Genomic DNA, 13,126 nt, shown 5'->3' with positions numbered 1-13,126 from the left:
GCACCTCATTGCCCTGCTGGCCGGTGTACTGCGAGGATAGCAATCCACGGATCCGTCTACGTTTGTGACTTTGTGGTCCTACGTACCTCACTGTTCGCGCGACGTCTTACTCGGCCTGGACTTCTTGCAAGCTGATAGCGCCGTTATCAGTCTACAAGAGCCGCTCTAAACGCTTTCGTTGAGACAAGGCATTGCGCAAACAGGCCCAGACGAATCCGGGGTGGCAGCCTTGCGTGTTGCTACTTACGACGAGATGGTGCCGCCGTGGTGCAGCATGATGGTACCATGATGGTACCAGTACCGGTGACTGCGATGTTCTGGCGGAAAGAAACGTGGGCCATATACTCGAGAAGAGGATCGGCGCTGCAAGAGGGCCTGTTCACTTACAAGATCGCTGTGCGACACTCTTGCTTACCACTTTCAGAACCGAGTTAGAGCCCATTGCGAAACGAACGGCTCTCGCGTATGTTACAAACTGCTGACGCCGCAAAAATATGTGCTCTGGAATGGCTATCAGCAGCAGGACGAGAGGCCGCCAACGTTCTGCCTACTGTGAACATCAATTGCGGCTTGTCGGCGGGTCAGTGGCGGCGCCTGTTATAGCTCCTCAAGGACTTTGCCTGATGATTTGCCACGTCTTCAAAGGTAGGGCGCACCCCAGTACCAAGCATCGCATTATCGTCAATGAGGAGATAAGCCCGATGTCCCAGAACACATACCGAGTGCCGCCGATGGAATGAGAGGCTATACGAAGCAAAGTGCAAGAAATGCTTATCGACGACGAGGTCCAACCGTTCATCAGCCCCTGGGCTTCGCCTGTGGTATTGGTGAAGAAAAAGACACAGATTCTGCGTCGATTATTGGAAGTTAAATCGAGCCAAGAAACGCGACGTATGCCAACTTCCACGTATCGATGACGCCTTGGATCAACTGCGCAACACTAGTTATTCCTCCTCACTCCACCTTAAAAATGGCTACTGGCAGAACGAAGTAAACGAAGAGGACAGAGAGAAGGCAGCGTTCGTGAACCCTGACGTCTTTCATGAAATAAAGTGCAGCCCTTCGACCTCCGTTCCGCGCCAGCAACCTATGGACAGCGTTCTCTCTGGATTGAAATTGTAGTCGTGCCTAGTGTACCTTGACGATGTCGTCATTTTTGCTCCTAGCTTTGAGGAACACCTCAACCGGCTGAGAATGGTGCTACAGGCCCTCCGTTCGGCGCAGTTGACGGTAAAACCACAGATATGCGACTTCGGTCTCCAAGAGCTCCGGTTTATTGGTCACGTGCCCAGTGCTGAAGGGGTTCGTCCAGACCCCGAGAATACCACTGCTGTGGCACAGTTCCCACGCCTGACCGCCAATAAGCCCGTGGGAAGGCTTTTGAGCCTCTGTGACTACTACAGGCGTTCCGCCGAAAACTTTTGAACAGTTGCCGAGCCCCTTACACTACTTAGAAAAGATAATGTAAATTTTGCATGGCACGGGGATCAAGAGGCCGCCATCACCGAGCTACGCATGCGGCTTCAAACTATCCCGATATTCGCCCATTTCGATGAACACGCCGCCAGCGAAATTCATACCGATGCCAGTAATCTTAGCCTCGGCGCTATTCTCGTTCAGTGGCAAGATGGCACTGAAAGAGCTATAGCGTATACGCTGTGGGGGCCTGCCCTGCAGCCCCCTGTGTTTGCTTTCCCGCGAGGCACCGTACAGCCGCCGCCTCACCTCGAGGAGGAACGCATTACCTTGTCGGTTACATTAACTGGCAAGAGAGAGCGCCTGCGTCGCTGCGCGAGAGACTGCTTGAAGCCCGCGCGTGGGAGAGGGCATGAGGCTGTTGGGCGGGGATCGTCGGCGCGAACAGATGTATCGCTCCACTCTTCGCCAACGGGGCGAGGTAGCGACGGGTATATCCGCTCCGTTATTCTCGTCCCGTCCAGGCCGTGGAGTATCCCTTGCCCTAACGCGGGCGAATATTCGCTCGGAACCTTGCTGATGAGTCGAACGGCCTTGATTCATTAGCGTACCTTGTTGCAAGCTGGCGTTATTGTTGCTGTAGCAATAAATGCCTATTTGCATCAGCCAATGTTTCGTTCCTTTGTTCCCTCAGAGCAAGGCCCGCCGTGGTATGCGTGCGCTTGGTAGCGTACGCGATCACGAGGTGGGATCCGGGCGGCTTTGAACCGTGTCAGCAGCGATTGAGTGGGGAGAACGTACTTATTTTTTTAATTTAGTAAGGAACCAACAGCGCCGTGGCATTACAGTGGGGGAGGGGGGGGGAGGGGCAATGTACAAAAAAAGCACACATGACACCTCCACTCGCAGGCAGAGTTACAAGCATAAAGCGCTCTCCATGTACATCTCACTTCAAAAGAACACATCACAATCGCATCACATCATTAAAGAACGAAAGAACGCATCATTTGATGTCGCACTCACAACATCGCTCGGTAGTCTGTTCTATTCTCTAATGGTTTTCGGAAAAAAAGACATTTTAAACAATTCAGTTTTTGCCCCGAATTCGCGGACTTTAAAAACATGGTCAACACGGTTGGATCTATAAAAAGTCTCCTGCACATACCTTTCGCGTTCAACCCGAGCAGTTGAATAATAAACAGCATGAAATAGCTTCAGACGCAACTTCTTTCGGCGCGTTTCAAGCAATTCCCAGTTGAGTGCATCCTTCGTACGCGATGCACTGTAACGAGCCCCGCGTGTGCCAGACACGAAACGAGAGGCAATGTTCTGCACCCTCTCCAACTTATTTTTATCTCTAGCAGTAGGCGGGTCCCAGACAGTGCACGCGTAGTCCAGAGCCGACCTGACATAAGTCTTGAATAAAATGTCACGACATGACAATGGAAAAGTGCTTGCATTTCGGCGAAAAAATCCCAAATTTCTGCATGCTTTAGCAGAGATATAATCGACGTGACGGCGCCAGCTCAAATCAGGAGTAATATAAACGCCTAGATATTTAAATTCAAATACCTGTTGTAACATTGTGTTCCTAACAACATATGAATACACATCAGGGTTTTTCTTTCTTGTAAACTTCATATGGACAGTCTTGGACAAATTCAAATTCATATTCCATTTAACGCACCACTCTGAGATTCTGTTCAAATCTTCTTGGAACATTACCACATCTCGTTCACCAGTGACAACACTATAAAGAACGCAGTCATCCGCAAATAACCGCATTTGAGATACTATTCCGTCACCAATGTCATTCACGTAGAGCAGGAACAATAGTGGTCCCAACACGGAGCCCTGGGGAACACCAGACACAACCTGCAAAAGTAAACCCCACATCTGCGCCCAACGTCGGGCCCGCTATTGGAGCACTGGACGACTGTCGGGTCGTTTCGAGGAACGCTCTGTCCGCACTTGACAAGTGCTAGGCCTAGAGGGAATTTTGATCGCTAGGACCTGCGGCATGCTTTCTTGAGTGCGAGGACTAATGCGCTGCGGCATGTTTGAACTTTTCGACATGCTCAGCACATTTTTCCCTGGAAATTCTTCAAGATAATTACTTGGTCCTATCGAGGGAGAGCGAGGCCTAGTGCCAGCAGAGTTGCCGAGCCCGAAGCGAGTGAGTACGAAAGCCGCGTGGGTGGTCCGAGTTTCTGCATATATTTTCTCTACGGTCTCTCCGGCAACCGGGTGGCCTGGGGCCACGGGTGCCTCTACGAGTTCGCTGGTATTGCAGCTCGGCACTGTGCGCTCCGACACCGTCCGATACGGTGGGCGCCGACCGCTCAGAAGCTGCTTTGTGCAGTGAGTGGTGTAGGACCACCCCAAAAAGTTGATGTCTCATCGCGGCTGCGCGCACATAACCCATTTCGGGTCTTTGTTGTGGTCACGGTCGTGGTCAGTGGTAGTCAGGCCTGAGGCTTTTCGGAGCTGCCTGAACCACGCCAGAAGAGACACGACCACCAGACCGTGTTGTCGAGAGGGGGCGCACTTTGCTACCCGCCAGTTTTTTTGAAGCCTCGCACGAACTGAGCAGTCTCGTTCAACTCAAGAAAGGGCTTTGTTCACTCGAACTTTGCGTTTGCACAGCCGCCCAACACGTTTTGCTAGCTAGGTACGCATTGTGCCACGAGGCCCCTGCGGACGCCGTTTCCTCTCCCGTGACCTACTTTAAAGGCACGCCGAGAGCGTTTCGGCAATTTTTGCAGATAAGGTGGAGACCCACGGGCTTGCTGTCCGCTGCACATTGTCTCGCTCCCACCTGCGGCGACGGAGCGGCCCGTGTCCTGTTCGCCGCATCATTCCGGGGCAGTTGTGGCGAGACCAGTCAGCAGTCACCTCCGGCTGCTGCTGCCCTGGCGACTACTCCAGAATCTTGGCCTGCAGTTTTCCCACCGGCCTTCTATTCGCGGGCCTGCGGACACGGTAGTCCGCGGTCCATGCGAGTCGCCGCAGTGGAGACCTTCACGCCGCCTTCGGCACACCACGGATATCTGCGTGGACGCTGTCGGCGTGACCTCAGCTGCAAGACGTGCCTCAAGGACATGTAGGCCAGGAGACTCCTCCATAGCATGTACTTTCAGGTGCGTGGGTCTATATAAGGTTAGGGGATGTGGAAACCTGCCCTGCAGCCCCCTGTGTTTGCTTTCCCGCGAGGCACCGTGCAGCAGCAGCCTCACCTCGAGGAGGAACGCATTCCCTTGTCAGTTACATTAACTGGCAACACAGGGCGCCAGCGTGGCCGCGCGAGAGACTGCTTTAAGCCCGCGCGCGGGAGTTTAGCCGATCAGCAAGTTTCGACCTTATCTGTATGGTCGCACGTTTCGAGCTGAGTGATCATCATTCGTTATGCTTGGTTGCCAACCTCAAAGACCCCTCGATTGGCTTGCGAGGTGGAGCCTCCGGCTTCAAGAATACAACATGACAGTAGTCTACAAGTCCGGTCGTAACCACTACGATGCGATTGTTTGTCGCCTGCACCTGCTGACCTTGCCTCGCCTGACACCGAGGACAACTTCGCGCTCTTTGCTCTCGTGACGTCGTCCGATATTGACCAGCGTCAAAGGCTGACGCTGAGATACGCCCGCTCATCGAGCATCTCGAGGGCCTTGACGTCGATGTTCCACGGGCTTTAGTCCACCGTTTGTGCTCGAACAGCCTCCGAGATCACGTCCTGTAGAAGAGGAACTTCGCAAATATCAAGGAAACCTTTCTTCTGGTTGTGCTATCCGAACTACGTCCACAAATCTTGAACGCCAGCCGCGACGAACCGTTGTCCGTCTATTTGGCCGTCACCCAAACATTCGGACGCATCCGCGCGAAGTACTCCTTGCCCAAATTGCTGTCTTCAGTCCAGCAATACTTGATGACGGGCCGCGACTACCAGGGGCGAAAGATGCCACCCGTGAAACCTGCGGGGCTTCTCCAACCCATACCGCAGTCTACAGCACCTTTCCAACAAGTGGGCATGGTCCTGCTGTGCCCATCCCAGTATCGTCATCGGGGAACCAAAGGATCGTTGTTCAACAGAATATTTTAACCGGTACGCTGAGGCACAGCCGCTGCCCCGCTCTACTACGACCGAAGTTGCTGTTTTTTGCAACATCCAGACTTGAGTCACGGCACACCATCGCTCGTGATCACGGACCGTGAAACAGCCTTTACGGCTGAAATAATGCGGGATCTCTTCGAGCTTACTCACACCAGTCACAGAATGACGATGGCCTATCATCTGCAAACAAACGGACTGACTGAACGCCCGAACCGAACGCGCGCAGACAGGCTCTCGAGTACGTCGATGTTGAACATCGCACATGGGACGATGTTGTCCCGTCTGCAACCTTTGCCTACAAAACGCTAGAACAGGAGACGACCAGTCTTTCCACTTTCCAGCTGGTCTACGAACGTCGTGTCACAACTACGCTGGACGCCATGCTACTCACTGGTCATGGCGAAGATGGCAACGAGGCGTATGCTGACCTCGACACATTCATCCAGTGGGCTGAAGAATCCCGCCTGCCCGCCACATGCCGAATTGAACGCCAGCAACACATCGATGCTGGTCGCTACAGTCTGCGACGCCGAGACGTCTGGTATGAACCCTGATATTCTGCGTGGGTTTGGACAGCTCTGCGCCGCCGCGGGCTCTCCGAGAAGCTACTCCTCCGCTTCTTCGGTCCATACGAGGTATTTCGACATCTCAGTGACGTCACCTACGAAGTTGCACCACGGTAACTGAGATCCTTATCACGGCGGCGCCAACCCACTGAAACTGTCTACGTAGTGCGCATGAAACCTTATCACGACCGGCTGCAACCCGCTGTGTTACCAGCTTAGCTCTCTATGCCCTCTGATCCCCACGGTGAACATCGCTTTACCACCTTGATCTTCTGTTCGTTGCGGGCGTCGGGCCGCCGCTTTGTAGGAGGGAGTAATGCCGCATGCCCATGGGATAGCAGACACGAGGACAAAGTGACCCTGTTGGCGATTCATCCATCCTATGCATTCTTCACTGTGCTTCTCATCTTGTGGCAGTGCAACTGTCGCAAGCCTCCGTTACAATAGCAATGAAGGATATTTTACCTCAGTGCCGTGCACAATGGCAGCTGCCCATGAGAAGTGTCTTCGGCCAGGTTGGCAACGCTGCAGACACCCGGGCGTATTAGGTTGGGGTATATTTCCGTGTTGTTGAAACATACAACCTAGAGGAGACTTATCAATAATATAAAAGAAAAGTATGTTACGGCATATTAGGAATGCAAAGGGCGAACACAAGCATTACACATTGTTAAAGAATCCTAAAAAATTATTGAAAAGGAAAATAGTCCTTTGGTTCAAGACATGTTTAGAACATAATTACGCTTTTCATCCGGATTATACAAGGTAGAACTATATTACGCCCTTATCGTTTTCCACATAGGCTTAAAATTCTGCCTCTAAAACCGCAACGTCCATTTGCAGGTCAGGAAATGGCTCGGATCAGCTGCGTAGCATCTCATTTTGGTCAGTGCTGTTGTCGGCCGCAGTTTCCTGTGGGTGATGCGGGTTGCTTTGTACCGAGCTGCTGTCTCTAAAATGAAGCAAAGAAAAAAACAGCAAGTTCGCATTAGGGAACGTGTTCCTTTTCATAATGTGTAATGCATTATGGGTGTACTTGCAATGTTTCAGGTTCAGATTAGAACTGAAAAAATGAGAAATTGACCTACTTTAAACGGATCATTTACCTAGCCATGTCTACTGATGCAGTTGTGTCTACATTTGAAAATGTACTGTTGGTATTACAATTGGACAGATTATTTTCCTGCTTTAATTCCCTCAAGGAATATGAAACAACAAAAACCCATCAAATCAGTTCATTTCTGTTTGCTTCCTTTCATTTTTGTAGTAGTGCATTTAAAATTTCTGAATAAACAAAACCGTAGAAAAGAAAGTCTTCAACGTTCAAACTCCAGCTCTGCAGCACAGAAAGAAATATAACCATATTAATAACAAGATTCAACTTGAGCGACTTAAACAGGCGTTTATGGTCATTTAAGCATCCACCTAAAATTCTTTTCCTGAAGTGATAGACCAAAAAATTAAATGATTGTTTTACAATTCGCGTTTACGAGGATAAAGCTCAGCACATATCAGAAGTGCAGAGTGAGCAGTACTTGAGTGAGGCTTTCGGTAAAGACATCTTGACTACGTGAAGGCAACGAAAAACTGAGTTGACTTTTCTTTGCTTTAAGCTGTTTAGTAAAACACGCAAAGTGACTACCTCCGCCAGACGAACTGCTGCGAAAAAAGGCCGCCACTGTCTGCAAGACGTTGAACGAGCGTTAGCTGTTTTGTTTACTAGATGAAGAAAGCGAAGAACGCGCCGCTTGTCTCGAGAAACGTAATGTAATACCCTTTGAAACGTGGTAAATTGCCACCATGCTCGGCTACGCGTGCTCGCACGCCGCCTAGCGGAAGGATCGCCGCCTAGCGCCATCTATCAGAGAAATTAAGATGCACGTCTACCCATTGTCGAGTTGCACCCCCTCAAGAAATGTCCCAAACGGAATGTGTTTTGTTTGGGGGTCAGGTTGGCCATAGACATCGGCTTGCGGTGCGATATGGTAATGCTTCAATTATTATTTGCATCTATATAATATTTACGTATAATTTTGTTGTGATTTTATTTTTATACCACAACCCATAGGGTTTTATTTGCCGACCAAATTCGGTATACAACGGTCCCCGGATGGATGCCCGTTGTTGGATTATATATAGCGGAACGAATGTATACGTGTATAGCGGTCCCGTAACGGGACAGTTTTCCTACTCGCTTTGTGTTATTTTTGGTATGAGGGGGAGGGATGAGATAAGAAGGCACAATCAATTTTAATGGCCGCCATTCTGGATTCGAGAAACCGAAATTATGCCGCCATTTCGTCCCCTGCCGTCATACTCACATAGGGTATGTTCCAATACCTCCATGTAGACGGCTACTTAGACGTTTAGCCGCACAGCCGCAATCTTTGGACGCTTTCCATTTCTCACGAAGCAGTCCAAGATTACTGCTTCACCGAAGTCGTCATCGATGCAGGCTTACTTCGTGTCTAAGGCTGGCGTAGCTGACGCACGCGGAGCGAGTCATGCTCTTCGCGGGCGTCCGACTGAAGCCGGAGTATGAATAGGCACCGTCCTTCTAGTGTGAGTCGTCCTTTAGCTTAATTCGTACGCAGACTAGTGGCTAATTAAACAGTCTTCGTGGACGTGCGATTCCTAGCAGTTATTCACGCAGGAGAGAATCGTGCCGTTGAGAGATTTGCTACAGCAGCGGACGCTGTAAGTCTGTTTACGTGGTCTGTTTATAATCTGACGATGCCAGCTCTTAGCAACTTGATTTTATGAATTAAAACTCGTCGCTGTTGTTGGATTCTTAGCCGCCGTTAATACGGCTGGCGTAACGGTTTACATATGTGTTTTTCTGTTGCTATATTAGCCGCATCAACTCTTTCGTGCACATTCCTTTTTACCTCTACAGTCTCGTAACAAACACATCGGCATGTTGCGAATTGATTTTACTCTGTGCAGGATTAAAGCTCGCTACTGTATTTAGGTTTTTGGCCTCCGCCGAGTACCACGTACGGCCTACAGCAGGTTTAAGGCACATATGTGTTTTTCTTTTGCCCTATCACCTTTCGCGCATAATAATTTTGTGTTTACAGTCTTTCGTATTTTTCATGTTTACAGGGTCGTCTGGACGAGCACGTTCGAGGGGAATTATCCTTTTGAGGACAACGACAACAATAGTGTCAATAATAAAAGAATACGGCAAATGATTTTAGCGTCATCTTCGGAGAGCGGACACTACTGTATGCTACAAGTAGACTAACCGATAGGCGCTGCCACCAGTCTGATTTACGCACAAAATGATTGCAGCAAAAAATGTGCCAACTGTCGAAAACGCGTTTTTAACTATCTTCATTGCGAAGTTTAAGAAAAATACAGTGTAACTGTCCATAAGCTTTAATTACATTTTTATGCCGCGAGGCGGCATGAGCTGAAGACAAATTCCAATATGTGGACATGTAGACGGCTTCCTACACGTCACATAGAAGTCTTGTCGGACCTCTAGAGAATTGGAGCGCACCCATAGTTCCACCTCTATCCACCATACTGGACCGTGACGTCCTCATTGGCACGCTGTAGGTGGTTGTTTTTACAGTGCTATTGTAAATGGCGCTACAAGTCTCAATGCGAGATGCGCTGTTTTCTAGTTACAGCCACAGATGGCGCTTTGATCTCAGGGTGGTAGCAGACCCCACAAAATCTCGAAACGTGATGAGTAGCAGCTAACGCTCTTAAAGAATGGCGGCGGTTTAGCTCTGGTTAAACCTGGAGTCACGCGATAGCTACAGCTGGGCGAGTGGAACTTCCTCATTCGAATTGCAAAGTCGGTCTTTCGCCGCAACGTTTTGCTGGGCATTCCTCCTTCATCTTTGTCCAACTTGACACGGCGCATGCGCACACCAGTTGCAGCTCGGTTTCGCCGCTGCTACTAGCGCGCCGCGCCGCCGGCAGCAGCAGCTGCTCCGCACCACGTGACCTGCCACGGGGCCACGCCGCCGGCAGCTGCTTCGCACCACGTGGCCGTCGCGGCGCCGCCACGACGAAGGCTCAAAATACTACCGTAATGTAGCTATCGCTACTAAAATCTGTGCGATAGTTCGCCTGAAGTGCTTAGATGCTAACGACACTGCGTGACGCTTACCGCGAACTCGTTTGCCTTGTTAGACGTGTTTTGTAGTTCTCGTACAAGAAACAGCCATATCCCTATTAGACAGTTTTAGCAGACCGTATTTGCGCCTCCGCTCCGGTAATCCGGCTGGCGGGAGCGTTACTGCGCATGCGCCGAACTGTCAGACGGGACCGCACGAGCGGACCGGCTCTTCCGTTCCGCCCGCGCGCAGTCCCAGCGGAGTGCGGAACGGCGAGACGAGCGCGGCTCACGCTAGGCCTTCTGGACTCACTCTCACGCACGCAGAGTCAACATGGCAGCCGGCTGTTGTGCAGCTGACAGCGAATGTGCCTCGGCCTCCGCGCAACGCATTGGCGTATCCAACCGCAAACCAAGAAAAAGGTTTCGCGTAGATAAAGATATGTGCCTTTTGCGCGAAGTAGTCGCATCAAATCCGTTCAGCAACCCTGGGGTTGGGGCGAAGTGCGCCGAAACGTGGCCGATGCAGCGGGGCGCTATCTCACCGTCCGCCACGGAGGAAGACTATGCTCCGTGCCCTCCGCGGAGTGCGCGACCGTCTGGTCCTGTTGCCTGGGTATTTTCGGCAGCAAGACAAAGCGAACCTACGAAAGTAAGTGTTTATGTACGTATTTTGCCTTGCGCTGTGCATGTGACATATACGTTGCGTGCGTTATCACACAGTCTAACCTGCGCTCTCCCGAGATCCGGGACAGAGGAGCAACACAACGAGCTGGATCAGCTTCTACAAGAAATATCCGATATAGCCCAGGAATTCGGATGCACGCCCAGGACAGTGCCGAGACAAGGAAGCGCGGCGGCACCGCGCAAAAGGGCGCTGGCGGCGCCGTTTTCGGCTGCTGCCGAAATGCATGCCGCGCAGAGCTTGAGGGACGCGGTGCTGTGCTGTCGGTGGACACGGAAAAGGACCAAGCCGACGACGGAGTGATGAGCGGCAAGTTTTGTAATCATGCTTCCTAATAATCCAGTACAGACCCTTCGAAGTCGTGAAGACAGAGTGTATATTGAACTCAGCAATTTCTCTGGATCCAATAGCGCGGGGTTGACGTTTCTAAAACTGGCTATAAAAATACTGCTTCCGCGGGTACTGAGAGGAGAAAATATTCACAAGCAAGCCGCCCAGTGTTTACCGCGGGGTTTGTAAATGCATATATTTGCATGATTCTCTCTTGTTATACAATAGCGCCGCATGATAAGTCGGTGGTTTGCAAACATTACTCATCTTGGTCTATTTTCTTGCATTTGCAGTAATACGTCATTCTTCCACACTATACATCAATGTCCAAGTACTGCAGTTAACACGGCCTGCACGGCCTGTCAGCCCCACAGAGCACAACAAGATGCAGCGGAAGAGAAAGCTGATAATTTCTATCATGTCATTCCGGTGCTGTTTTTCTTTTCCCACACTGATGTAGCCATGCCAGCAACAATGTGCACACTAGGAGCATTGTCTTCCTTTATTTGTATTCAGAAGTGGTGTTGGCAAAAGTTAATCATAATAGTGGCATTCCTGTACTGCTGCTTTTTTGCAGACTGCTGTGGGTTAGCAGCCTCCCGGATCTGATGTCGCTATGCCACATTGAGGAGGAGGCCCCGCTGTTCTCACAGAGCCCACGCTCTGTCCGCACAGAACATGTCCCTGAAGAGAGCCATGACTCTGCAAGTGATGATGCTGCTGCAATGGCGCGCCAGCCAGAAGCACAGCCTCGGCATAAGCGAAAGAGGCAGCGAGCTCAAAACATGCCCAAAGGTGAAACTAACACAGTACTGCACGCAGCCTAAGCAATTCCTTGGTTGGTGCTTTTGTGTGCAGCGGTGAGTAGAGTTTGACCACATTATTGCATTCAAAATTACTTTGTTGTGCATCACAGCAGATGGAGTTTCAGGCAGAAGTGTTAAGGCTGGGGCAATTTGGCGTTCAATTTTTTTTTTAAGTTGGCAGTGTCAGAATAACAGGGCGCAGACGGCTATGTTGACAGAAACGTGGCGATAGTTTGCTCAAGTCAGGAATATTTGTCATTCATTTAAGGATGTCGGATTGAATTATGGTCATGACCACTGCATTTTGGAGTAAAAATGAAACAATGCGCACAAGCTGTGTGACGGTGGATGCGGAAGTATCCCAAGTGGCCCAAATAACTTAGAGCCCTCAACTAGAGTCTCTAATAGCACGCATGCAGCTTCTCCTTTTGAACCACTACTTCTACTTGTCAACCACAGTCAACTTGTACTGATGATGGTTGACACTGAAAAGGGCTTACTCTTTCAAGTTCCTCACATGTGCAAGTAAAGTGGTATGTGTGCACACATGAGCGCGCTGCCCACCTGTGAACACGCTGCTTCCTGCTGAAATGCTCTGAAGTATACAAACACAATAAAAGCAAGAGAAAAATTATAACAGTGGCAAAGCAACACGAACATGTACGCAGTTAATTGGTAGATATTTTCAGCTGTAGATAAAAGCATTCAGTTAGTAAAGGTAGATAAATAGGACTCTGCTTTATTCGCCATACTTTTTCTCTGGTTGGTAATTTTTTAACTGCGTATCCACAATTTACTCATGCTTCAGTAAAATTCACTGTGAAGCACTACAGTGCTTCCACTACCATTTAGTGGAGCGCCCCAATATCTAAGCTGCCATAACTGGATGGCTTGTTGTGTAGAGGCTGTATTTTGAGAGTGGCAAGTGCACTGTTATGAGGAGTTGTAACTTCGCACTCTAGGCCACTTTCTAAAGGTATACTTAAGCTAGGGAGAAGGGGTTGATGGATCATGTGTGCACCAATTTTCTTTTTCAAATGGAAGCTTTTGCAGAAAGTGCTCAGCTGCCATCATAGCAGTGTTATCCATTATGTCGAACTATCTACGACTTTTACGTGACCAGCATATTTGTAATTAGAATAC

The 13,126-nt window shown here is 50.0% G+C and overlaps 1 protein-coding gene across 1 annotated transcript in view; it reads right to left on the bottom strand.

The window, feature by feature from the left end:
• Window positions 1–6,908: 6,908 nt before the first annotated feature.
• LOC144129505 (uncharacterized) overlaps window positions 6,909–13,126 on the bottom strand; it is a 56,190-nt gene continuing 49,972 nt past the window's right edge. Inside the window, exon 4 of the mRNA XM_077663667.1 lies at window positions 6,909–7,042. Coding sequence (XP_077519793.1) covers window positions 6,909–7,042 — 134 coding nt within the window. The remainder of the gene's footprint in view (window positions 7,043–13,126) is intronic.

Source organism: Amblyomma americanum, chromosome 4 (assembly GCF_052857255.1).
Source record: "Amblyomma americanum isolate KBUSLIRL-KWMA chromosome 4, ASM5285725v1, whole genome shotgun sequence".
Taxonomy (NCBI): Eukaryota; Metazoa; Arthropoda; class Arachnida; order Ixodida; family Ixodidae; genus Amblyomma; species Amblyomma americanum.
Note: the sequence above shows the minus strand (reverse complement) of the source record. Positions and strands in the feature narration are given on the sequence as shown.